The sequence below is a fragment of the Furipterus horrens genome, unplaced genomic scaffold, assembly GCF_987537825.1.
Source record: "Furipterus horrens unplaced genomic scaffold, mFurHor1.1.pri manual_scaffold_2, whole genome shotgun sequence".
In the NCBI taxonomy this organism is placed as follows: Eukaryota; Metazoa; Chordata; class Mammalia; order Chiroptera; family Furipteridae; genus Furipterus; species Furipterus horrens.
This window is the reverse complement of record NW_028327172.1, coordinates 72068820-72096230: the sequence shown is the minus strand read 5'-3', so window position 1 is coordinate 72096230 and position 27411 is coordinate 72068820. Positions and strand designations below refer to the sequence as shown.

General features: G+C 38.1%; 1 protein-coding gene across 1 annotated transcript in view; it reads left to right on the top strand.

Moving 5' to 3' along the window:
* DEUP1 (deuterosome assembly protein 1) overlaps positions 1-27411 on the top strand; it is a 106141-nt gene that overhangs the window by 5277 nt on the left and 73453 nt on the right. Inside the window, exons 2-4 of the mRNA XM_090267852.1 lie at positions 15213-15384; positions 16681-16776; positions 23970-24104. Coding sequence (XP_090123978.1) covers positions 15213-15384; positions 16681-16776; positions 23970-24104 — 403 coding nt within the window. The remainder of the gene's footprint in view (positions 1-15212; positions 15385-16680; positions 16777-23969; positions 24105-27411) is intronic.

Genomic DNA, 27411 nt, shown 5'->3' with positions numbered 1-27411 from the left:
TTTCTAATCTCCCTATCACCACGGTCATAGACTATGACCTAGATGATATTTCATTTTCATTAAGATTATTCCTGTGATCTATTGGATAATTGACTTCTCTAAATGTTCTTCAGGCATTTAAAAACAAATATATATTCTCTATTGGTTAAGTAAAAAGATTAAAAAGGGTTATACATATATAATCAAACTTTTTCATTGTTATTATTATATTTAAATTATGTTTTAAAAATCCATTATTACTTTACTTTTGTCTATTTGATCTGTCAAAAATTCTAAGATCTTTACCATAATTGTGTTTTTGTCCAATTTTCTTGGATTTCAAGCAGTTTTTGTTTTACGTATTTCAGTGTTCTGTTTAATGTATTGAGGTTCATGGATTTTATACCTTCCTGGTATATTATATGATTTAGCTTTATAATGTATCTCACAAGTAGAAGTTAATGTTGTTTTGTTTGTGTTCTACTTTGCCTGGTACTGATATTGCCAACTCCACTTTCTTTTTAATTTACTTTAGTCTGTAGTATCCTTGTTCATCCCCGTTTTCCTACTTTTTTTATATCATATTGAGTCTCTTGTAAATAGCCTATGATTAGATTTTTTTACAAAACATTTTAAAATTGGATTTCTCTTTGGCAATATGAATTTTAACTGTAACTTCGACCTCACTCAACCCTTACAAGACTTACCTTTAGTAATGCCTTTGCTCTCCTATTCCCTTCTCCCACCTCCAAGAAATAATCTGGTTACAGATACTGGTTGCTACTAATTTATATATAAATTATTACATATAGGATAATGTAAATTCTTAGTTTTTCCTCTTTTAAGAATCCTTCTTTAACAGCTATAAGTTTGGTTGCATTGTTTATTACTATTATTTATATACAAAATATTCCCTGTTCTTATTCTTAATTTTTAGACATTTTTGAATTCATTTTTATTTATTATTATATTTTATTGATTATGCTATTACAGTTGTCCTGATTTTTTCCCCTATGCCCCCATCCCAGCCAGTACCCAACACTCTCTCAGGCAATCCCCCCACCATTGCTCATGTCCATGGGTCATGCGTATAAATTCTTTGGCTACTCTGTTTCCTGTACTGTACTTCACATCCCCATGGCTATTCTGTAACTACCTATTTCTACCTCTTAATCCCCTCATCTCTTCACCCATTCCCCCACGACCCCTCCCATGTGGCAACCAACAAAATGCTCTCTGTATCCATGATTCTGTCTCTGTTCTTGTTTGCTTAGTTTGCTTTTTAGATTCAATAGTTGATAGTTTGTATTTTTTGCCATTTTATTGTTCATAGTTTTGATCTTCCTTTTTTCTTAAATAAGTCCCTTCATATAATAATGGTTTGTTGATGATGAACTCCTTAGTTTTTTTCTTGTCTGGGAAGCACTTTATCTGCCCTTTGCTTCTAAATGATATCTTTGCTGGTAGAGCAATCTTGGCTGTAGGTCTCTGCTTTTCATGACTTTGAATATTTCTTTCCAATCCCTTCTAGCCTGCAAAGTTTCTTTTGAGAAATCAGCGACAGTTGTATGGGAATGCACCTATAGGTAACCAACTGCTTTTCTCCTGATGCTTTTAAGATTCTCTTTTTATCTTTAACCTTTGGCATTTTGATTATGATGTGTCTTGGAGTGGGCCTCTTTGCATCTATCTTGCTTGGGACTTCCTGTGCTTCGTGGACTTGCATATTTATTTCCTTCACCAAATTAGGGAAGTTTTCTTTCATTATTTTTTCAAATAGTTTCCAATTTCTTGTTTTTTCTCTTCTCCTCTGGCAACCCATAGATGCAAATGTTGTACCTCTCGAAGTTATCCTAGAGACCACTTATAGTATCCTTGTATTTTTGGATACTTTTTAATTCTTATTCTGATTGATTGTTTTTTGCTTCCTTATGTTCTCTATCATTGATTTGAATCTCTGCTTCATCCACTCTACTCTTGTTTCCCTGTAAATTGTTCTTTATTTCAATTAGTGTATCCTTTTTTATGACTGGATCTTTTTTATGCTGCTGAGGTTCTCACTAAGTTCCTTGAGCATCCTTATAACCAGTGTTTTTAACTCTGCATCTGATAGATAGCTTATCTCCATTTCATTTAGCTCTTTTTCTGGAGTTTTGATCTGTTCTTTTGTTTGGGTCATGTTTCTTTGTCTCCTCATTTTGGTAGCCGCCCTGTGTTTGTTTCTATGTATTAGGTAGAGCTGCTTTGACCTTGTGTCTTGGTAATGTAGTAGGTGTCCTATAGCATCCAATGGCACAGCTCTCCCTGTCACCCAAGCTGGGTACTCGAGATGCAACCTTCATATGGGTTGAGTACTCCCTTCTCTTGTAGTTGAGACTTGGTTACTGTTGGCAGGTCAATGGGAGAGATATACCCAGGCCAGTCAGCTACAAGGATAGGCTGTGACCATGGACCAGCAGCCTCTGCCCTCCGTGGAGGATCAGCTGTGCAAGAGCAGGGTGGTGGTGCTCTGATGTGGCCTGTAGCTGTCCACTGGGTGCACGGGCCCTGGAGTTTCCTGGGTGGTGCAGGCCAAGGTCAGCCCCCACTTGTGTTTTTCTTGGGGCCACCCTGCCTGAACTATAAAGCAAACTGAGATGATGCTACTTCAGTTGTGCTTAGAGATTCACAGGTGAAACCAGGTTGTGAATCTAAGCTGGCTGCTGCTAGTGCCAGCCCTCGGGCTCACTGAGGCCAGCTGTTGCTTATTTGATAGGATTTAGAAAGTTGTAAAGCATGAGCCAAAGCCATTCATTCATATGGAAAAACAGCTTGGGTGGACAAGTAAATTGGGTGGGGTGGAGTCTCTGGGGATCTCCAAGGTGGGTCAGTGTTAGCCAAGTTGATGGAGTCTCAAATATGGCACCAGCTTGCCAGCTGTTGGCGAGAAGTTTAGAGAAAAGACAATGGCCTCTGCTCCCCTTGATGACAGAGACTTCTATTTCTCTCTATATTCCACTGGTACCTTTCAAGCTGCTACCCAACTCCTGGAGCTCAGAGGGAGTGAGTCTGAGTTGGTGAGTCTGTGTGAGTTCTTTAAGAGGAACTGCTTGGGATTCCAGAAGTTCCTTCCACTGATTCAATCCTTGCTGTTTTTTGCAGCTAGAAGTTGTGTGTACTTATCTTCCTGGCTCTGGACCCCTGGGCTGGGATCCTGGTGTGGGGCTGGAACTCCTCACTCCTAAGATTTTCCTCCCGAATTTTTATCAATCACATATGGGTGTGGGGCCAGCCTGTTCCACGTCTGTACCCCTCCTACCAGTTAAGATGGATGGTTTCTCTAATTCTGTAGTTGTCAGACTTCCATTCAGCTTGATTTCTGATGATTCTGAATGATGTTTGTTCTATATTTTAGTTGTAATTTTAATGTGGTTTTGCAAAGAGGGGAGCCATGTCTGCCTGTGACATCATCTTGACTGGAAGTCCCCTGGAATTCATTTTTAACTTGACTAAAGTATATTCTTATGTAATCTTAAAAGTGAACATGAGTGGTATACTTTTTAACTTTTTACATGTCCAAATGTCTTATTTTTACTTTTAAACACAAACTCTGTGACATTGCTTCCCTTATTTTGAAGAATTGAGAGTTGCAGATGGAAAGACCAATGATAATCTCACTCTCTCTCCTTGTTTCAAGTTTTTTCTTTCCTTCTTTCTTTTTAATGTCTAGAGGCTTATGTAGTTTATTTTTATTCTTGGAATTAAAAAATTTACCAGGATAACTTTGTAGGTATAGATCCTTTTTTAATAATCCTTCATAGCATTTGATAAACACTTTTATTCTAAGAGTCAAATCTCTTTGGCTCAGTGAAATTTGCTTCTATTCATTTAATTACTAAGTCCACTATCTTCTTCCATTCTCATCTCCTTGGACAGCTCAGTATATCTTTTCTATCATAATTTCCACCATTGTCTTTTTTGTTCTGTGTTATAGAGGAATTTCTTGTGTTTTCTCATTTTTATTTCAGCAATAATTACACTTTTTTCTCTGCATCTACTGAGATCTTTAGTATTGACAACCATGTTTTTATTTCCAAGAACTTCCTTTTTGTATGTTTGATTTGTCATTCCTTTACATTCTAAATTGCTTTTTTTTAACCAATGCAATATACCCTTGACTTATTGTTTGAAATTATGAATAACAGTGTTAGAAATTATCTTTTGATTCTTAGAGCAACATCTTTACAATAAGTTATTCTGTGGATATGGCTCTGGTGTATTTCTCCACATCCTTCAATTTGTGCCTCTCCCAAAACCCTAACAATTTCTCCACAGCTCCACCTTTCTCCCAGCCTCTGCTGCTCTAAAAGAGAATTCAGTTAGGTTTTCCAGAGAAATCCATCAGCCAACTGCAGTGCAGCTGCAACTCCCCAAGGGTTCAGGCATAGCCACTGGTGAAGGTGTTATGCAGTCTAATATATTTAAGATTATTGAAGCTTATATTTAATAAACTTATCTCTGAAGGTCATTTCTAAATGGCAATTCCATAAATGCATTGAGCAATCCTAAGGTCAATGAAACACATACATAGAGTCCCAAAATGTACAGATTCTAGAGTGTTGTTTTTTAAAAATGTCAATTTCCTTATATAAGTGGATGCATATATAATGGATTACTTCTTTAAAATATCATTTCTAACTGAAAAAAGGACATATATTCAGTTCTTTCTTTACTTAGTTATACATGTACAGGGTTGAAAAAGTCATTTGGTTCTTTATCAGTTACCAAAACACAGCAGTCTCCTGTTCCCTCCCCAGAGGCACTTTCTTTTGGCTAATTCTTTTAACATTTAACTCCATATATCTAAATAACATGCTTATATAGCTCCTTCTTGATTTTTCAGTTTTAAACATTATCTATTGATGTCCACAATGGTTATTTTTTCATGCTATACACACACACACACACACACACACAGACACAGTCACAGTCACACTTACAATTCTTCCACTCTCCCAGTACATCAGGATCTTTGTTGGGTCAATATTGTGTTTGCCTTTTAATAACTTTATAAGTGATCTTCATCTCGGAGTGATTGCTTCTTCCTTCCTGTAAAACTTTATGTTTTTATGCGAGTTAATAACTCTGGTACCTTAATTATAAATGTTTTGAAGTTTCCTTCTTTCTGCATAATTTTATTAAAAAATGTCTTTGTATTTGACCTAGGTGTGTGAACTTCTTTCTCCAAATGGCTGTGATCCCTACCTGCTTCCTCCTATTTAAGAGTGGTAGAGTCAAAAGCTGACAGAAAGTTTCAGTGTACATGGTGGTGCTCATTGACAGGGCTTTTCACTGTATGGTCATCCATCTAGTCTCTTTCAGTGATCTGTTTCAGGCTGATCAGAGCCAGAAAACACTTCTAAAGTCTCCTGATGGGAGGGTATAAGTTGGGCTGCCAGCATTTACCCCCTGCTTCCAGAAATGCCTACTTGGATTGCTTCTGGGCTTTCTCTACTGCCAGCTCCCATTATGTTTGCCCACGTAGGTTTAACTTTATAGGTTAAAAATATCTCTTTGCTTTATTTTAATGAGGTTTTGGTAGGGAGAAAAATGTGTATATTCATCCATCTTCAACCAGAAGTCTCATTTTTCTTTACTGAATCATTTACTTTTTATCCTTTAAAAAAATCTAGGTAATACTACATGATCTGCCAAATTTTTTATCTGCTGTGAAAGTCATATTTTCAAAGACCCAAAGCAGATGAATATTAAAGCATAACTTTTCACATCTGAATTCAGAAAATTCCCTTAAAGCACTACTCTTCTATGTATGCATCATTTCTAACCTTTAAAGTGTCCTTTCCAACTGTGAAGTATATTAGTTAATAATCACAACTTTACTTCTCAGTGTCTTATGAGTTAAATACAGTTTTAATTGTAGTTTGTAAAAGAATTCTAATATAAGTCATTATACTGGTAATTTAATGAATTTAGTAATGTATTCTTTTTGCACACTAAAAATTCTTTTTTTTTTTTGTTAATAGAGGGTTTTTTTTTCAGATTTAATGTGTTTTATTGATTAAAATATTACATTTGTGCCAATTTCCCTTCCCTCTGCTCCCCTCCACCCGGTGGCCCCCCTCCCTCCAGTTGTCCCCCCCTTTTAGATTATGTCCATTAGTTGTGCATACAGTTCCTCCCAACCTCTCTCCGTCTATTCCATTCCCTCCTACCATGATCCCCAATTCCTATATCATCTCCCTCCCTCTCCCCACTCCCCCTCCCTGTTGACCTCCCCCCAATATGCTTCCCATACCCACAGTTCCTTTTCCACTCTCGTTGCCTGTTTAGTTTGCCTTTGTTTCATCTCCCTAGCTTCTGTTTTTTAAACCAGTCCCTTTAACATCTCATATAACAGTGGTTTGGATCTAATGAACTCTTTCAGTTTTATTTTGTCCTGGAAACACTTTCTCTGTCCTTCTATTCTGAATGACAGTTTTGCTGGATAGAGTATTCGTGGTTGTAGGTTTTGGATTTTCATTACTTTGAATATTTCTTGCCAGTCCCTTCTTGCCTGTAGGATCTCCCTTGAGAAGTCAGCTGATAGTCTAATTGGGACCCCTTTGTACATAATTCTTTTCTTCTCTCTTGCTGCTTTTAAGATTCTCTCTTTATCTTTAATTTTTGACATTTTGATTATAATGTGTCTTGGAGTGGTTCTCCCTGGGTCCAGTCTCTTGGGAACTCCCCTTGCTTCCTGGACCTGCAAGTCTATTCCCTTCCCCAAGTCTGGGAAGTTCTCCTTTAGTATATTTTCACTCAATTTTTCAAGTTCTAGTTCATCTTCCTCACTCTCTGGCAAACCAATGATTCTTATGTTAGGCCTTTTATAGCTGTCCCAGAGGTTTCTGATCCTCTCATTGTTGCTTCCCGTTTCCTCTCTCTGCATTGGTTGACTGCTTGTTCCTTCTCCATATTCCAGTTTGTTGAAATGAACTCTGGATTTTTTTTCCTCACCATCTGTCTCGTATGTGGTTTTGTTCCTTTCGTTATGAATGTTTTTCGCTTCTTTCTTATCTTTTTCCTGCTCTTTTGTGAATTCTGTAAGCCACCTGATAACAATGGCCCAGAACTGAGCCTCTGACAGGTTTCTTATCTGTTCATCTGTCAGGTTCTCTATCTGTTGCCTGGTGAGCTGTGCCACCGGGATTTCTATAGTTGTCTGCCTCATTTTGACAGATGCGTTTTGTTTTCTTGGGCCGGCTGTAGGGGGCAGTGCCTGTGTACTCGTAATGACCCAGCGACCGGCGCCTGTCCGCGACCTATTTCGCAGCCCTGTGGTGCTTTCTTTGGGGGCGGGGGTCCAAGATGGATTCACACAGTTATTCAGCTAGGAGACCGGGATCCGTCCTCCCGCCCCCCTGGGCCTCACTGTTCAAGGCGATGCGGTGGCTGCTTTCCCCAGCGCTGGGGTCGCGCACTGCCAGGGGCTTGACTGCAGCCGGGATTTTTCGCTGCCCCCCGCTGTCCCAGGTGCAACCGCAAACAGCGCTGCCCTCTTTAACTCTTACCTGCCCAAATGGCACCGCTGGTTTATAACTTCATATGTTGGGCTTCCGTGTAGTTTTATTTTCTGGAATTTCTAGTTATCCTTTGTTTTGAAGTAGTTGTATTCCTCTCTAGTTGTAGAGGGAGACTTAGCGTGTCCGTCTAAGCCTCCATCTTGGCCGGAAGTCTAAAAATTCTTTTTAATTTGACCGATTCTCTTGCCTTCTAAGTGGCCCAGACAATACCCTATTCTTCTCTGTCCATCATATTTTGTCCCCACACACCCACACATACTCTTCACCATAGTAATCAAATTTGACAAGTTCTACTTTCTTGTTTCTCTAAAGAAGAAAATCAAAGTAGACCTGGAGTAAAATCCTGATTTGTCAAATATTAAAGGTAGATCCTGAAATGTTAGCACAGTGCTTAGTGATTGTAGGAATTCAATGAGTGATTTTTGAAAGGAGGGAGGAAACTAAGAAGGAAAGAAGATGCAGAGATGAAAAAGGGAAGGAGAGAGAGAGGAAGGCAAGAAGGAAGGAAAAGAGGGAAAAGGGAAAGGAGGGAGGAAGGGAGGGGGAAGATTGCTTTGAGAGACTAGTTAAGCTGCCCACTAGACATCAGGCCAAGTGACTTAAAGAAGTAAGTGTGAAGAATGTGCAGGACACCAAGAACAACTGCTGTGGCCCTGTTTGCAAGCTCCCTGGCAACTCCCGTTACATTTCACAGGCCAGATTTTGTTCCAGCGCCATGCCTAGCCCTAGGGTAGACCGGGACATGTAGCTGTGTTTTAAGCGGGACACATTTCCACTCTGAATAACATCAGAGCTCCATTAGTACAGAAGGAAGGATGTGTGTTGGGTAGGCAGCTAGCCATGTAGGAAATAAGAGTAAGATACAGATTTGGAAGTTATAAGAACAAGCTGGCATTAGAAGGTTCATTGGAAATTTCCAACATTTGGGAAACAGTGTATTTCTTAGTTTTGTAGCATTGGAAAAACAGATTTTATCAATGTTTGCCTAATTTTTCACTGCTAGGCTTTAGTGAAATAGCTGGCTCTAGTTTTAAATAGAAAATGGTAAAATTACTATCCTCACTTGCACTAACGTTGAAGTTTCTCATCAAATAGACCTTTTGGGAAAGTCTATTCATCGTTCTAGTAATTGGCTTAAAGAGTCCAAGCTAATGCATGTTCAGATAAACAGTTATTAATAATTGTGTATCTTTATATATATTAATATGAAATATTTCAAATATATGTTTATGAGGATAGTGAAGTTACTTATCCTTCTAATTATAAAAATTACCCTGAAGAAAGAAGGTTTGTGCCTGCTAATATTTCACTGTCTTTTTAACCTCATCTAATCTGAGCCAAATGTTATTCAGAATGTAAATAGTTATAGAAAAAGTTTATCTGTAATGTAGGTATTTTAAAAGATCTTCTATTCTCTTTAGAGCCCCAAAAAGGAAATTTTAAATTTCTACATACCTAGAATTCTGATGAAACACTGATAGAGACTTGGAAGCTATCACATTGATTTTTGTTTCCATAAAAGTCTTCCTTTGATGATTATAATGAAGGCTTTGAAATAAGTACAATACATTTAAGCATGCTTTCATAGGACAGGGGGATTTATACCTCCTTCACGCCCCAACATTAAGCTTAATGAAAATAAGAGAGAAGAATGGACTGAATATAAGCCACCATCTCAAATATGTAGTAAAAATAGGACTTGTAATGTTGCTAAATTAGCAAGCACTAATGATGCAAATAACATTTTGGGGGGCAATAGCAAAAGTCCTTGAGGCAAAGCTACTTTTAGCTATAATTCACTAATTCATTTTGAACAAAGGCAACCATGAAACTATGACCTAAAAGTCAAAGTAATACATTTTTTCATTTTACTGTTTTAAAAGACAACTGACTAAAGGACAAGCTGGCCTCACAGACAAGTCTCAAAAGCGGTTGTAGGACTTCTCTTAGAGTCTCTCCCATTTGGTTCTTTTCATGTTTCTGGTGTGATACTGTGTGTGATGGGCAGAATAGGGTCTGTGAGTCACCACAGAAAAGTAATATTTAGTATAGCTAAATATATAATAATATAACTAATACAAATATACATTCATACATTTTAGAATGAATTACATTAAACTATTTTGAAAAAGTTAAGACTTAATATGATTGTTCATCAGCCTTTTGGAAACTCACTGCCTTAGACTATTCCCTGTTGTGAAATAACCTCCTCTTACTTTTCTCTGTGCTTCCCTTCCTCTCTCTACCCCCCTTCTCCATAATGACTTCCATATTTGTCATTTAAACCTCCTCTTCTCTTTCCTGAGCTGAAGATCCATTTGTATTCAGATCTCTCTCGTGTCCCAAACTGAGCTTTTTCTTTTTTACAGAGCTGTTTATCCACTTCTGTTTTCCTGATTGGTGATGGGTAGGCTGACCCTACATCCTGGTTTTCCCAGAACAATCACCTGTTTTCCTGTATAATTATTATTAGAGCCCTTTTCAATTTCAAAATTGTCCTGGTTTTGATAACAGATTACATAGCCTGACATAGCTATCTGTGTGATGAAGGTTTTCCCTTTTAAGAAGCTGCATGTAAGCCCATTATGTTAAAAACAAAAACAAAAAACTCTGGAGTGGCACAAAAGTCCATGTATCTTACCCCACCTCTATTTACTCTGACTCTCCACATTCCATTCCCCTGCCCCCTCCCAACATACGCACAGCAACTATCTCCATTTTTAATCATCAGCTTTCTATTTTGCTCCCTCTTTGTCTCCAAATTTCATATACTAATATTTTGACTCTTGGCTCACCAGACTGGTAGATCAGACTGCAAGTCAGCCCTCTCCCCTCTGCTTTAAGGCATTTAGACCTCTGGCTGACCCCAGGATTCTTCTCTTGTGAATTGCTCCCAAGGATAAACCCAATAAATAGTAAGGACCATGTTTTGTAAATCTTAGTGTATTGTGTAGACACAATTCACCCAGTCTCCAAAGCTGGAAGACTCAGAGGATTTTTTTTTTTTCTTTTTTAGCTCCTCAATCAACTTTTCTAAAATTGTAATAATAACCTACTTGATGGGATGTTGTGAGGATTCATGAGAGGAAGTGTAGAAAAGTAATTAGCATAGTGTTAGCATTTGACTAAAGGAAGAAATGAAAATATAATGTTAGTGCCCAGATCTGAAAAAGGGGCTAAACTAAGCCCTTTGTATTTTATTTTAAAGTGCATAGGAGCAAATACTGATGCTGCTGCGACAGTTGCTACTATTACTTTTCTCTAAAAAAACTGAGGAAGGAAAGGTGTATAAGAAGATGGAACAATTGAATTTTTAAAGGGGATACTAAATTTGACAAAAGATAAGTTTGATGTAAATATAAATTTAACTAAATCCTAGGTAACACTGTAAAACAGATTACTGGTGGTTTGTGAGCACCCAGAAGAGGAAGTAGTGGCCTCTGGGATGCAGCCTGGATGCATCTGACCACTGCGTGTTGCACCAGTTAATAAGCTGATATACCAGGGAATATACAGAAAGAGTTGTATTTGGGCTTTGGCATGATATTTTGCAGGGCTTTTCATGACATTTTTGTTGGGGAAAGAAAGAAAAAAATTGTAAGGGTAATTAAGTGGATTAGCATCTGATTATAAGAAAGAAATAATCAATGGATCACTGTCATCCTGCCCGGCTTGGTAGTAGAAGGCCATAAGGCTCTGTTCTCCATCCTGCCCTTCATGAAATTTTACAACCACTTGTATGAAAAAACTCATGTATATATAAAACAAGGACTATGTATCAAATTTTCAGCTGACACAAAACTGGGAAGTATAGTGGATATAATCCGACAGAGACAGGATTCCAAAATATAAGCTCAGATGTTACCTCATTTAGGAAGGTTTCTGTGATAGCCCACCCTGTCCAAGTCTCTATCCAGTGCCCTGCCTTTCTATTCCCAATAGAGCAGCATGTATTCATCAGTCTCTTATTATACCTGGCTGCCTAGTAAGTCTCTCTCTGTCCTCAGGCATTTGGTCTTGTGTCTCTATCTTCCCAGTTCCTCACACAGTGGACAGCAGCCACTTAATGCATGCTTGCTTCATTATAGAATGAATCATGATGAGCCACATTGAAAGGCTGAAACAAGGTAAAATCTAATAAGGGTAAATATAAAGCCCTGCCCTTGGTGCACCGCCCCCCCCCCCCCAAAAAAAAGAACTACACAAGCACAAGATAGTGGCTAGGTGGTTTTATTCATAGCATGTATGAAAAAGAAATAAGGTGTTTAGAATAAAAGCACTTTAAGATGGTATGATAGCACTGCTTTGCCCTTCCTCCTCCCTGACTCAAAGCTCATCTTCATCTGCTTGAATAAAAGTGTATATAGCACCTAAAACAAAGAATGTAAGTCTTCCTTCAAGATGATTAGGTCATACCTAGGGTATTATTTTATGTTAAAGTTCTGAGTGGTATATTTCAAGGGGGAAATTGACAAACAGGATCATGTTTAGAGTAGAGCCACCTGGATTATGAAGGGTCTGAAAATCTTAGTCATTCATGCTTCCATTTATTCAACACATGTGTATTAAGCATCCAGTATTTTCCAGGCAGTATGTTAGGTAGTGAGTGGTAGAAAAAAAATTTTCCATGATCAATTGAAGGAAATAAAGATACTTGTGGAAGTAAACAAAGACCAGCCAAATGAGAACAAATGAAGCCTATTTAATTCAGAACTTGCTGGAGCAAGGGGGACAGCAAGCATCATTTGCATTTGGCAGAGACTCAAAGGTAGGCAGGGGAGTAGAAAAGGTCTATAGTGAACAAAAGGTTTCAGGTATGCTCTAATTGGAGGCTGTTGGCACAGAGAAGCTGAAGGCAGGATGTTAGAAGTGGGGCATCCTATGTGATTGATTTGGGAAGCATATTTGTCTTTCTCCAATTGGTCCTGATTTGGAATTGGAGGCAAAAATTTAAGGAAGTTATCAGTCATTAACCGTTCTAGGACTAGTGTTGTAGAGGTTATGGGTCAGAGTCTATTATCATGTGTTCTGGCTATTAGTGTATTCAGTCTCTAAGATTGAACATTGAGAAGGGAAGACAGAAGAATACGGAGGAACATTGGTAACTGTTTCATCATGTTGATAACTTTAAGGCTGACTATATTGAAAAAGCATTTGTCTTGACAAGAACCAATAGATTAAATTGAGACCAGTGGATGAAAAAGTTCTTCAGTATAAGAAAGAACTTTTAAACACTCAAACTAGATACAATCTCAGTCAGTGGTTACCTGCTAAAGGAGGAATTCAGACGTAGGCAGGATAACCTTTTGGCAGTGATATTGCGAAACAGATCACAAATCTTGACATGCACCAGAATTACTTGATATCTTTTTCACCAATACAGAATCTTGGGCTCTATCCTAGTCCTGCTGTATCTGATCAGTGGGATATGATGGATGATTCTCTCTTAAGAACATTTGTGGAAGATATGCAGGTGCTGTATGGGTAGTTGGACTAGATGACTTGCAAAAGTCCTTCCACCCCAAGAGTACAATAGCCTAACTTTTGCATAACATCGTCATAACCCAGAAATAAACAATTTATTCATTTATTTAACAAGATTGATTGAGTAGCTTACATTATGCCACACTTTACTTTAGGGCTGTACTTTAATTCCATTAGCATGGTGCATTCCTACATGCCAAGATAGTGATGAAAAGAACCCATTTGTTCATTTTTCAAATATTTATTGAGCATCCGTTATATACTAGTGCACCGTGCTGAGCTCCAGTGAGATAGTGATGAACAAAACTGATATAGTCCTTTTTTTTCAGACCTTATACTAGCAGAAAAAAAAAACCAACACGAAATGTATTTACAGTAAAGGGTGATACATGTTGTTATGAAAAGGAAAATGGTGTGAAAACCCTTCCTTTTGTTCTGTTGTTTTTCCCCCACATTATAACTCCAATTAAAATTTAATCAGATTGTTTATAGAGGAATTAGTACTTCCTTTCTTCAAATTTGTTTAGGTTTTAAGTATAACTTGAGAGTCTTTGGCCCTTATCCCAGGAATGCCAGGAGACTTCAGAATGGCACTTTGTATTTAAAACCTCTCTGCGGTTGAATAAACCATTCACAGGGAAATCTCTGGTTTGGGTTGACTCTGATTGTTTTAGAAAGTGATTCTGGAATTCTGTTCTTTGGGTTCTAATACCTGTTTCTAACCCTATTGCAATGGAACTAATTTGTATTATACATTTCAAGCAAGTTCGTATTCAAAACACCATGTGTTTTCCTGTGTGGTACACAGGAAGGAGCTTAAGATGGGAAGCAGCTGCCTGCAATCTAGTTCTGGCTCTTCCACTAATTAATGTGTGACTTTAACCTCACTGGGCTTCAGTTTTTTCAAAATGCTAAATGATCTTTAATTAGCCCTAAAATTCTGATTTGGTGAAACTAAATAGAGGAAATATCATTTTGCACCTGCCTCTCCTCTTGCCTTCCTCGGCTACACAAATATATCAAAAGCCCCATTACCACCATTGAATGGATACTGAAATAACTTGCTTTTCTAATATGGGCATGTGTTTGTTCTTTAGGCTGAAGTCTGAGGCTTCAATATCTACCTGCTTCATCCAGTCAGAATGATTTCGCTTTGCCAGGCCCTGGGGAATGATTCAGCTTTTCTGAAGGAGCACCCTGCCCTGGAAGCACCCAGCAACCCCTTTTCTCACCCCTCTCTCGGTCTCTGTAATTCTAGTTATTACCAAGAGTTTTGTTTCAAACACAACAGACCCTCAGAGACCCAAGATGCTGCCACCTCTGACTAATAGTATCCCTACTGTCTAAAGACTTACATTCATTTCCGACACCTGCCCCAGCAGATTCCTTCCAAACAAGTACTTGTCAGATCACACCAAGTTCCCCTCCCGGAGGAGCAGCTCTGTAACCCAGTTAGCACCCTTGAATCTTGTCCTACTCTGACTGGGCTTAATCAAGTTGACTCTGGTTGTTTTAGAAAAGTGATTCTGGAATTCTCAGTTCTTTGGATTCCAATACCTGTCTCTAACCCTATTGCAATGGAACTAATTTGTATTATATATTTCAAGCAAGTTCGTATCCAAAACACGAACTTTTTGTCCCTGACAGGCACAACTGAAGTTCCAGTTTGTCTGCCCTCAAACCTCCTCATGATAGTACATGGATATTCACATGTAAGGATATTGAAGCATTTTTCATAATTAGAATTTTCCTTAGAATCTGTATGTTCTGAAAATCTTATTTCACTTATTTCGCTAGCTTTTAGTGCAAACTTATCTCTGAAATAATCCACACAATGTGTTTTCATTTTATAACTCACTTGTGTAAGTTGAAACTTTTGGTTCGGGCAGCCCCATGTGCTACCACCTGCATGAACTGGAGAATGCAGACAGTGATTTTATCAATGTATTATATTATGACAGTAGCTATATTTTAGCAAATGTCATTAAAAATTAATTTATATACAGTCAGATCTGAAATTAGCTTTTAGTTTTAATTTTAAAAATTAACCTCTATCTTTTGGACTTTTTGCTGTTTACATAATTGGACAATTTGAGGAACTAATGACTTATGCAGAGCAATGTAATAATTTTTTTGTCCTCACACTTAACTTTTAAAAAATATATCCTACTTTTCTATAATTGGCAGAGCTTCTCCTTGTGAGGCCGAGCTTCAGGAACTGATGGAACAAATTGACATCATGGTAAACAACAAAAAATTGGACTGGGAAAAGAAGATGCGGGCTTTGGAAACAAGATTAGACCTTCGAGATCAAGAGTTGGCAAATGCACAAACTTGTTTGGATCAGAAGGGTCAAGAGGTACTGAACATATGTGTTAATAAACTGTTAATTCCTCAGACTGTTATAAATAGTATTTAGTCTATCAGACTGTTTTTCATCCCACATAGTTTTTATGAGGCATCAGCAATAACAATTTTTATTTGAAATTCTCATAGTGTGCTAAATGTGTTCCATGAAAGTAAGTGGCAGATCCTAAACCTATAAAAATTTACTGATACAGACAGAAATAGAGTATCAATGCTGTCTAGAAGAGTAAACAAACATTCAATATGTATGTGCAATAAATATTGTTGGCAAGAAAGATGTTAGTGCTTTTGCTGCTGTAGAAACAAGTCTGTAGTTGTCAAAGCTGGGTCCTTGGACAAAACAGAGTTCAAGAGCATTTGCACTTTCTACTAGGAAAACGATTCCTGAAAGAAGTGAAATGTCAAGAGTTTGGTGAAGGATGTGTGTGTGTACCGGGGCACCCACTCAAGAGGCGCGCCCTTGGCCCTGGCGCAGCTGCCTGGGTTGTAGCAGAACATATGAGAGCTCTCAGGCCTGCAGAGGAGTTCAGAAAAACCATATGCTTTACCTAAGGTGGACTTCTGTGTCCATGAATTTTCTTTTGGGCAAGGCAGAAATGTTTATTAATCATATACTGAAATATCATCAGTCAATGTGGTCAGAAGCCATTTTTTAACCTTTATTGGCCTCTCATTGGAACTTAGTTTTTGCACAGTTAACTGTGTTATTGGCTCATGGTTTCCCTTCACGAAACATATGCAAGGGACTATTCTCTCACTTCCATACCTGTAATGACAGATGTGCCTCACCTGGTTTTTAAGCAGACAAATTCTGTAAGCCCAAGAACTCCTATTAGACATCTTCCTTTTTCTTTTTTAATAAGTTAATTCTTATAAAAATGTAACAGTTTGTCCTCTGTCCCACCAAAGCAAAGTTCTCATTGAAGGCAGTGGGGCTTAAAATAAGAACTGAAGTTTGTCGGGAGAGGTTCTGCTTAAGTAACAATAACATAAGCCTGCCAAAAAGATAATGCAAAGTAAAGTTTAAACCTTGATTTAAATGTGATGGTGATACGGATCTTTTGTCAAACATCCATGCCAAACTGTCCTAGTGTGTACCCAGTGGGACAGTGCCAGCAATGTTTGAATTTTATAAATTTAATTGTTAATAGGTATTTTAAGCACTGTAGTACAAATATTTATTCTTGGTCTGGTGCAGTTTTTTTGAATTGTACCCCTCTTTTGTACATTTTTTACTTTGTCAGGCAAACTTTAGTAAAATGAAAATTAAATTTTATTCTTAATACAGGTGGGATTACTTAGACAGAGGTTGGACAGTCTGGAAAAATGTAACTTAGCGATGACTCAGAATTATGAAGGACAACTACAAACCCTAAAAGCTCAAGTAAGGAGACTTATTAAATATCACACCTTCTAATATATGTTTTGACCTATAAAATTGTGTTAATTTTATTAAAATGGGTTGTTTTTAATACAAGCAAAAGTTCTTATATTTTATCTACAGGTTATATGTCTGGTCCTGTCTTTCACTATTTTATATGTATTGATTTTGTCTTTTACTAGATTGTATCTCTTTAACTGTTAGCACAGTGCTAGACTAATAGCTTTCTGTTTATCAAGTGACTTATTAATTATATAATAAGTAGCTCTATGAAAAACAGCAACAAAAGAAACAAAATTAGTATTCTGTAGTCGTCACTCTCTAATAGGGAAGTCCATTTTTCTATGGCAATTTAAAATGTACACATTTGCTATTATAAAATAGATAATTGAAAGAACGAAGCTGGGCTTTATTACTTTGTTGCTGGTAGGCTGTTTCAGAAATGATAGGACTCTACATATGTGATGAGAAGGATACTGATTTTTTTTCTTATTTACTGCTATATTTCGCCACTGTGCTGGAAAGCAAAATCTTCTCTCCCTTACATAGATAACACACAGGGCAATAATCATCTGAGCATCTCAGGTATAGTAGATAACACACCCTTGCTTAACTTAGTAAATGAACCGACATAAAATATGGTTTGATATGAAATTGTACTTTACAACCAACTTTCTTTGGAGTACAAACATTTCATAAATGGTAATATAGTTAAAGGAGCCCAAAGTAGTTAATGCCTCCTCCTTAAGTACCTTTTGAGGGAGATTACCATCCATTAATATTGGAATATGCAACATTTGATGCCACATAATAGGTATGATCTTTTTTGTCTTAAGACATTCTGCCTGCAATTTAAATAGCTACGACTAGTTGGTAGCTTGAATTATGAAACTTCATATAGTTTTTTCTTGGTAAGACCTTTAGCATTTAACACTTAATTCAATCAACCTTGCATTTTCTATGAAGATTAAGCTCTAAAGTTGCAATGTAAATATTAAATCACTATAATCATTCAGTATAAACAAAAAGATTATGATCTGGAATAAGTTAGAAAATATATAGAAATCTAAATACAGATAAATACAGATTAAATATGATCTCTAAATTATATTTAACTAGTTTAGTCATGCTTACCAAATCTTCAGTCTGGCCATATTTTTTATGCCTGTTGTTAAAAAGTTTGGGGCCTTGTTGGAAGGTGTTGAACAGTCATGTACTATATGAATCCTTGCCAGCTGATGCTTTGCATGGCTGCTGGCTCACCAGCAAATACTGAGAGTGTCGAAAATGTTTACTCTTCTGCCCCTGGATATTCACAGTAAATATTAGCATATTAGAGGCAGTGAGAAGTACTGCTTTAAACAAATGCATATAGCCTTTTTAATCCATCATTTTCCAAACATATTTGATCATGGAACCCTTTTTATTTTTTAAATCAAAACCTACTAATACTGTAGTACAGTGTTACCATGTAAATGCTGTAAACAGGTGTTTCACAGGATACACTTTGGAAACACTACATTATTATTGAGAGAGGACATCTGTTTCCACTGCCATTTTCTGCTTCTCTTTTCTTCTCTGGTTACAAGATAGGAAAGATGAGAATTAGGGAAAGCAGAAGAAAAAGAAAGAGGGGGAGGAGATAAAAAGACAAAGAGAAAAAAGTACTATATACTTGACTTGGTTTGCATAATAGCTAGTAATATGTCATTTTTCTAATCAGAGAAAATGCTGTCTTGTGGCAAGCCTGCTTTTGTAGCTGGTAGCTTACTCTACTGCTTCCTTCTTTGAAATTCCCTGTTTATTTACAATTTCATTTTCCTGAAATATCCTAAGGATACACTTTATCACACTCTGCGTTTAATGCAACTTTCTCAAAAGCTTTCATGTAGAAATCAATTTCTTTTAAAAAGAGTGGTATTTTCTTTTCCTTCTAACCATTATAAAACTGTACAAAGTATGTGTGTGTGGTGTGTGTGTTTGTGTGTATTTCAGATTTCCACTTCTAAAAAGATGAAGATTTAATTTTCCCTATTCCTCTTGCTAAATGCAATTAGAAACTTTGGACATTATTTATAAAATAGTATTATAAGACTCTTAAGAGGTGGAGAGAAGAAACAGACCAATTAGGGCCTTGGGACCCAAGGAATGGCATGATAGTGAGTTCCCTGGGATTTCTATTTGCCTCTTATGTCCTAGACTGGGTAACAAAGAAGCAGGCAATGCAGACACGCCAGTGGGAGCAAACAAACAAACAAAAAGTCCCAGAAAAAGCCTTCTCTCTGTAGCCAAAAGACCAGCAAAAAGATAACCTAGCAAGATTAAACATGATTATTCTAGCCAAAAACTGCAGAAAAAGACTACAACCCCAAACTCACCCCTGTAAGGTGGACAGCCTAGGTTTCCACCCTCACCAGGCTTTAACAGGGTAGGCCAGCCCCTGCTTCCCTGCCTGGGAGGTATCAGAGAAGACTGAGTGAAGAGCCAGGAATTTTATTACTACTGGACTTTAACAAAGCCCTCCCCAAGCCATGGTGTCAGTGGAGACCATATAAATGTTACTGAACAAAAGTGGGGTCGGCTGCCCATCACCACCCACAGGCAAATTCTGGAGACAGAAGTTGGCAAGGAAGGAAAGAGGTCTTTATTAAAATGTTGGACAATTTGGGAGGATGGCGGACTCCCCGCCTCCAGACTCATCTCTTCCACAAAACACAAGTAAAAACCCAGCTGTTCCCAGAAAGACAAAAGCCCCAAACAATGCTCAGAATTGCCACTCCGTCCTTGCCTGTCCTTTGGAGCCCAGGCTGGCTAAGCACGCGTCTCTCCAGCTTCAGGCGTCCTCCTGGAGCCTGTATGTGTTGGAGCCACCATTCACCACACAGTTTCCAGGACTAGGTGCTCCCACAAACCCCAGCAAACCTGTCTGCAGGTGGGTCCAAGGGGAAAAGCACGTTTCTCCCTTCCCTCAATTTAAATCTCCCGGCCCAAACTTCTGCGCTCTGAGGAGCGTCTGGCGCCCTCAGGCAATCCCATCCTTTTCCCAGTCTAGATGTCAGGACAGCATCTCTCCGCGCCTTCCTGTTGACCTCTACAGTCCTCTGCAGCCATGTCTCCTGGTCCGACCCCCCACCCAGGGATTGACCCAGGGAGTAGGAGGATGTTTAGCTTTGTGCGCAATGATTTCCTCCTGCCGCATCTTTGCCCAGGGGTGGGGAATCCATCGTCGTGCGGCCGGCCAGCCCCTTGCAGCCCCTCCGCTTTGCTCCTGCTCACACTGCTCGCACTTGGGGCACCAGCCAGGTTACCGTCCCTGGCCAGGTCTGTCCAGGCCTATCCGTATCATGAAGAGCCTAGATTTGTATGTCCATCTGCTGATGGTGAAGCATGTCTCCTCCTCCTCTCTGGACTGGTATCAGGAAGCACAATGAGGAATCAGAACATTCACCACCCCTCAGTAGTAACAAGGCTACCTACCCTCACTACAGTATCACTGAAGGCCATGTGTAAAGCAGTAACAAGGCACCTATGCCTCTCTAATCAAGGTGGTGTCAGTAAAAGACTAGTGGGGAGCTTGAAGTCCCACTCCCACTCAACAGTAATCGGGAACACCTTTCCCAGGTTATCAACTAAGGCCAAGACCTGGACTCACACTGCCAGCTGGAGGTAATGAGATAGCATGCCATTTTCCCTTTGGAATGTTATCAGAAGAGGACTGCTAAAACACAACATTTACGTAAAATCCAGTGTGTCATAACAAAACATCCCAAAATGTTGCAATAAAAAATCACTCATTATACCAAGATCCAGAAAGATCTCACTGTAAATGAGAAAAGATAATGAAGTGATGCCAACTCCAAGTTGATACAGATGTTAGAATCATCCAACAAGGATCTCAAAGCAGCTGGCATAAAAATTCTTCGATGAGCAATTTACATACATTCTTGAAACGAATGAAAAATTAAAACGTTTTAGCAAAGAAGTAAAACTATAAGGAACAACCAGTTAGAAATTTTAGAACTGAAAAATACAACAACCACACACACACACACACACACACACACACACACACACAAAGAAATCAATGGAGGGGCTTAAAAACAGAATAGAGAGGATAAAGAAAACAATCAATGAAATTGAAGATAGCAAAATAGAGATTACCCTATCTGAATAGCAGAGAGAAAGTAGACTAATAGGTCCTGGCCAGTGGCTCAGTTGGTTGGGGTGTTGTCCTGTACACCTAAAGGTTGTGGGTTCAATTCCCAGTCAGGGCACATACCTAGGTTGCAGGTTCCATCCCCAGTCAGGGGTACACAGGAGGCAACCAATCGATGTTTCTCTCTTACATCATGTTTCTCTCTCTCTCTCTCTCTCCCCTCATCTCACTCTCCCTTTCTCTCTAAAATCAATTTTAAAAATCCTTAGATGAAGATGGAAAAAGAAAATAGACTAACAGAAAATTAACCTCAGGGACATGGATTGAAAATTTGTGTCATAAGAGTCCCAGAAGAAGAGGAAAAAATGGTGGGAATGAAAAAGTATTCAATGAAGTAATGGCTGAAAAGTTTAAAAACTTGGCAAAAGATGTAAACTTAGAGATTCAAGAAGCTTAGTGAAACTCAAACATGATAAACCCAAATATTAATCAAAAGAAAGCAAAAGTGATGCCAAGATAATTCAGTGGAAAAAGACTATTGTCTTTTCAACAAACAGTAAAGGGACAACTTAATATCCACAAACAAAAGAATTAAGTTGGACCTTTACCTAAACCATAGGCAAAAATTAACTTAAAATGGATCGAAGACCTAACTGTAAAAATTAAATCTCTAGAACTCTTAGAAAAAAACATTAGGAGCAAATATTTCTAACTTTTCACTAGGCAATGATTTCTTAGATTTGGCACCAAAACCACAAGAAAAACTTGACTTTATCAAATTGAGAAACCTTAGTGTTTCAAAGGACACCATCAAGAAAGTCAAAAGACAAAATACAAAATGGGAGAAAATATTTGCAAGTTGTATTTCTGATAAGTGACCAGTTTCTAAAATGAAAAAATGACTTTCAACAATAAAATGACAAATGACCAAATTTAAAAATGGGATAAGATATAAATAAGAATTTCTGCAAAAGAGATATATAAATGGCCAATAAACATATGAAAATGCTCGACATCATTAATCATTGGGCAAATGTAAATTTAAACCATGAGATATCCCTTCATACTCAATAGGATGGCTATAAAAAAAAGATTGGCCATAGCAAGTATCAATGAGGATATAGAGAAATTGGAACCCTATACATTGCCAGTGGGAGTGAAAATGATTCAGCCACTTTTGAAAATAATTTGGCAGTTCTTTAAAAAGTTAAACTTAAGAGTTTCCATATGACTTGGCAATTCTACTCCTAGGTATATACCCAAGAGAAATAAAAACATATATCCACACAAAAACTTTTGCAAGTGTTCATAACAACATTTTTCACAACAGCCAAAAAAGTGGAAATAACCCAAATGTCCATAAATTGATGAATTGATTAACAAAAAGTGGTATATCCAAACAATGGACTCTTATTCAGTTATAAAAAGGAAGTATTTATTGGTCCATGTTATAAAAATGGACGAACCTTTAAAGCATTATGTTAAAAGAAAGTAGCCAAACACAAAAGACCACATATTGGATGACTCCATTAATATGAAATGGTCATAATGGGCAAATCAATAGAGGCAGAAAATGGATTTTAGTAGTAACCCGGGGCTTGGGGAGGGAGAAAATGTGTAGTCATTATTGTCTGGTATGGCATTTCTTTTTGTGGTGATGAAAATATTCTGAAATTAGATAGTGGTTGCACAACTTGATGAATAGACTAAAGGCCAATAAATTGTATAGTTTAAAGAGTGAATTTTATGGTAGGTGAATTATATCTCATTTTTTAAATTATATGAGAAAGAAAAAAACTAGAATGACTATTTAATATCTGATAAAGTAGACACAATTGTCTGTAGCTTTATTTGTAACAGCCTAAAACTGAAAATAACCAAAATGTCTCAATATGTGAATGGTTAAATAAACTGGTTACATCTATGCCATAGAATTATACTGAGCAATTACAAGAAATGAACTATTGGTACACACATGCATCTCAAGAGCATGATGCTGAGTTAAAAAAGCCAATCTCAGAAGGTCATATTGTTTGATTCTCTTTTATAACATTATCAAAGTGACAAGATATAGAGATGGAAAACAACTGATGGTTGCCCAGGGTTAGAGGTAGGGAATATGAGGGGTATCACTACACAAGCACCAGGGACATCCTGGTGGTGATGGAATTGCTCTATTATGATTGTGGTTGTGGTCACACACATGTACATGTGATTTTTAAAATGTCATAGAGCTATACACATAGATTGTACTGATGTCAATCTCCTGGGTTTGATATTGTTCATTAAGGAGTAAGTATTGGGAGAAACTGAGTGAAGAGGATTCAGAACCTTTCTGTAATATCCTTGTAACTTCCTGTGAATCTATAATTATTTGCAAATAAAAACTAAAAACAAAAATCTTTTGTAAACAGTTACATAAAAATTTCCTCACAGATGTTGATAGGCCATGTTGCTTTTAGTCTATAATTTGGCAGTGGGAAAAGAAGCAGAAAAAAATAATACAGTCTAAATTATAAAAATAATTATTGGTAAGAAAAATATATCAATTTTGATATTTCAGTTTATTTAAACTTATATCAACATGAGTAAACTCACTTTTGTTGTTTCTGTCTTTTAAATTAAGTATTCAGTTTTCTTGAATAAAGTATAAGCTGCTAATTTTATAGATTGAGATCCTGAAATTTACATTGTCAACACAAGATGGCACTAAATAAAAATAAGAAAAAACTTGTTATTTTTAAAACTATGAGCCTTGCTACATATAGTTAAAACAAAATTGAACGAAACATTTATCAAGTTAATCATTATTTAACGGTGCAGTTAACAAAGTCCCAAATTTATGTGAAAGCTGAATTTTGTTCAGCTTCAATAATTTAGTTTTAATAACAGGTTCTGTCTTCACTGATTGGAACATTTAAGCTTTACTGCACTTTCTAATCATGACTTAAATTTTCAAAGATATACACAAGAACTATAATGAAATCAAGTGTGAAATGAGCAGTAATAGTAAAATGTTAGCATTCTCTATTATTTACAGTTTTCCAAACTGACTAATAGCTTTGAGAAACTGAGGGTACACCAGATGAAACAAAATAAATTTCGGCAAAAAGAGTTACCACACCTCAAAGAAGAAATACCCTTTGAAGCGAGTAATTTAAACCAGAAACTGGAGGTGAGCTCTATTCTCTTAATTTCTTCATGTGTGTGGAAGATTGATTTTCATTGTTGTGGGGGCTCTTTGTCTCTAGCGCACACAATGGCATGCGCAGCTGTGGTAACGAACACCATGACAGATCAACTTCTCATTGAATATATTTTCACAGTGCACCTTCACTTCAGGCACTTAGTGAATTAAAACATCATTTTGATTTATACATCTTTTACACATATCAGCACTTTTGGAGATCAAAAAAAAAAAAAAGTTCAAAGAAACTGCAGATGTTGAGTGATATTGAAGGACATCCCTGGGTTCTGTGAGAGCAAATATCTAATAAATCTTTTAATGCCTATTTAACTATTAGGTACTTAGATCCCAGTGAAGCCTTGTAACCGTTTTCAGAACAGAGCTTGAAGTGTCAGGGTATTTTCTTTAAAGAGATAGTGTCACTCCAATATAAGCACCCCATATCACCTAGAACTTTGAAAATTTCCATCCCAACAAGGGTTTACTATGTCACAGATCGGATTGGTCTTATCCCCTTAATTTTCCAACCTTGGAAAAAACAAACCAGCTATTTTTCTTCCCATGTTCTTGAGCATTGCTCCTACATGTTATGTAACAGCAGATACAGATTCTACTATAAATTCCTATTCTCTAACAGTAGATGAGTTTCCAGTGCTGCTCAGTTGTGTAATTGACCTCAGTGAACCCTTATCATGTTATCTTACTCAATTTTTTTCACTGTTCTCAAGCCCAGCTCCTACCAACACCCAGCTAGTGATTTCAGTTTCTTCTGCTTTGTTGATGTTGTTCTATACCTCCCATCATCCAGGTAGGAACCTCTTAGGAATCTCGGGTCTGTTCTTTTTTCTCATTCCTCATACTCCAGCCCAGGTTTTCCTCTTTCCTTTGTCCAGTGCCTCTTATCTTCTTCTTTCTCCTATGTAATTTTCATTGTAAATTTTATATTCTATTGAATAATAAATATACACTTTTTAATACAAAATCACTACTGCTAAGTAAGGTTAACCCTCTGATTAAATGTAACATACAGAAGCCCCTGGCTCTTGCAGTGGTATAACTAGACTGGCTTTAGAAATATACTGGCCTCACAGATGATGGCTAAAGATGTGCACTGTTAAACATTTCCTTTCATTGAGAATGCAGAAGCTAAGCCACTGATTATCCATTTGATTGACTCTCAGGGGGGTTAGTGAGAGAACCACATTCATATGGATTTTTCAGACAAAGAAAAGCTTTAAATTAATATTAACTACTTTGTATGATACATTTTACATTTAAAAACTAAATATTTACATAAAATATATCATAAGATTATAGTGGAGATAAGTCACAAAATAGGACTATGTGTTTGTACAAAAATTGTTAAGCATACTCGGTAGATACAGTTTAATAGGTATAATTATGGAAACACTTCACGTACCTGTTTTTACTTATAGCCATTTGAAAATTAATATGTAAGAGATGGACTGTTCCAGTTTTAGTCTGTATCTAAGCTTTTTTCCTCTGGGACAAACATTCATACACTGCTATAACAACAGAGCAAGGGGAAGCAGCATGCTATAGTGGAAGAACAGGACAATTTATAACTTAAAACAGGTCCTGACCAACTCATTGATTTTCCCTGTGACCTTTGTGCCAGTTGTTAACCTCACCGAGATTCCATTTTATCATCAATGAATGGGGCTAAAAATTTCTAGGTGACATTGTTGTTATGAGAGAAAAAAATAATATACATATATACTAATTTAGATGCACACTGAAACATTTAAGAGTAAAAATACATGAGGTCTGGAAGTCACCTTAAAATATTACCAACAAATAAGGGTTAAAAGAGAGGTGAAATAAAAATGGGCTATGTCGACTTCCGGCCAAGATGAAGGCGTATACAGACGTGCTGCATCTCTCTCCACAACTAAGAAGGAATACAACTACCTCAAAACTAGAAACAACCAGAAGTTCCAGAAAAATCAAAGTGCATGGAAGTCCAGCAAACAAGGATATAAAGGAGAAATACTCATCCAGACAGGTAGGAGGGGCGGAGCCCAGGCAGAGAGGACATGGCATGGTGGTGGCAGCAGTGGCAACAGCAGCAGACCAGCGGAAAGTGCAGTTACACATTTTAAAAAGTCAGGAGGGACACCTGGGCAGCGTTCCCAACTCCTCACCAGACCTTGCAGCTCACGGTCCCAGCTCTGGGGAAAATCAAGCCTCATTGCTTCTGACTGTGAAGACCAATGGGGGTTGAGACAGAGGCAGAAATTGCCGGTCTCAGCAGAGTCTGCTTGTTTAAAGGGCCCCCACTGTCCTAGGACGTCCGCAGACCCACCCACTCTGGAAACAAGGGCCAGGGCAGCAGCTAGAGGGATGCCAGTCCGGTGCGGAAGTGGGAGAAGTTCCTGGAAAAGGGGTGAGTGCTGGGCAGGTGGCATTGTTCCCTCTTGGACCCCTTCCCCAAATACAGCGCCACAACGTGGTGAAACAGGTTTCCTGTTACTGACGAATCCCTAAGGCTCCACCCCTTACAGTGTAGTAGGAGCAACAGCTCTCCCTGGGACATGGAAGCAAACAGACACAGGAGACTTCCGAGATTTCTGGCCAAGATTGAGGCCTAGACTGACATGTCCCGTCTCCCTCCACAACTAAGAAGGAATACAACTACCATAAAACTAGCAATAACCAGAATTTCCAGAAAATAAATGGAAGTCCAATGTATGAAGTTGTAAAGAAGTGGTGCTCATCGGACAGGTAGGAGGGGCAAAGCCGGGGAGGAGAGGTCAAGCTGTGCTGTCTGCAGCAGCAACAGCAACAGAGGCAGGACGGCGGTAAGCACAGACACCCGTATTTAAGGGGAGGCGAAAAGCGTCTGGGGAGCACCCCCAGCTGCAGACCAAACCTGTCAGCTTGCAATTCCAAAGATGCAGAAGGCAGACCTCCATTGCCTTGGACTGTGACGCCTGGTAGGTGTGGGGACAGAGGAGGAGGCTTCCAGTCTCTCAGTGGAGATTGAATGGCAGGAATTCATCTTGGACTCCCACCCCCGCAGAAAACACCCGGTTGTGATGAGTGCACAGGGCTCCCCCCCCCCCCCAAGAGTGTAAGAGGTGCGACAGCCCTGCCCAGGAAGCAACGGTAAACACAGAACTGTTCAGGATGGCACAGATCATGATAGAGATCCCAGTGATGCAGCTGACCAGACAGCAAATTTCTAATCTAATGAAGCAGCAGATAGAAAATCTTTCTGAGGCACAGTTCAGAGCTTTGCTTATAAAAGCGCTTACAGACCTAACAGCAGATC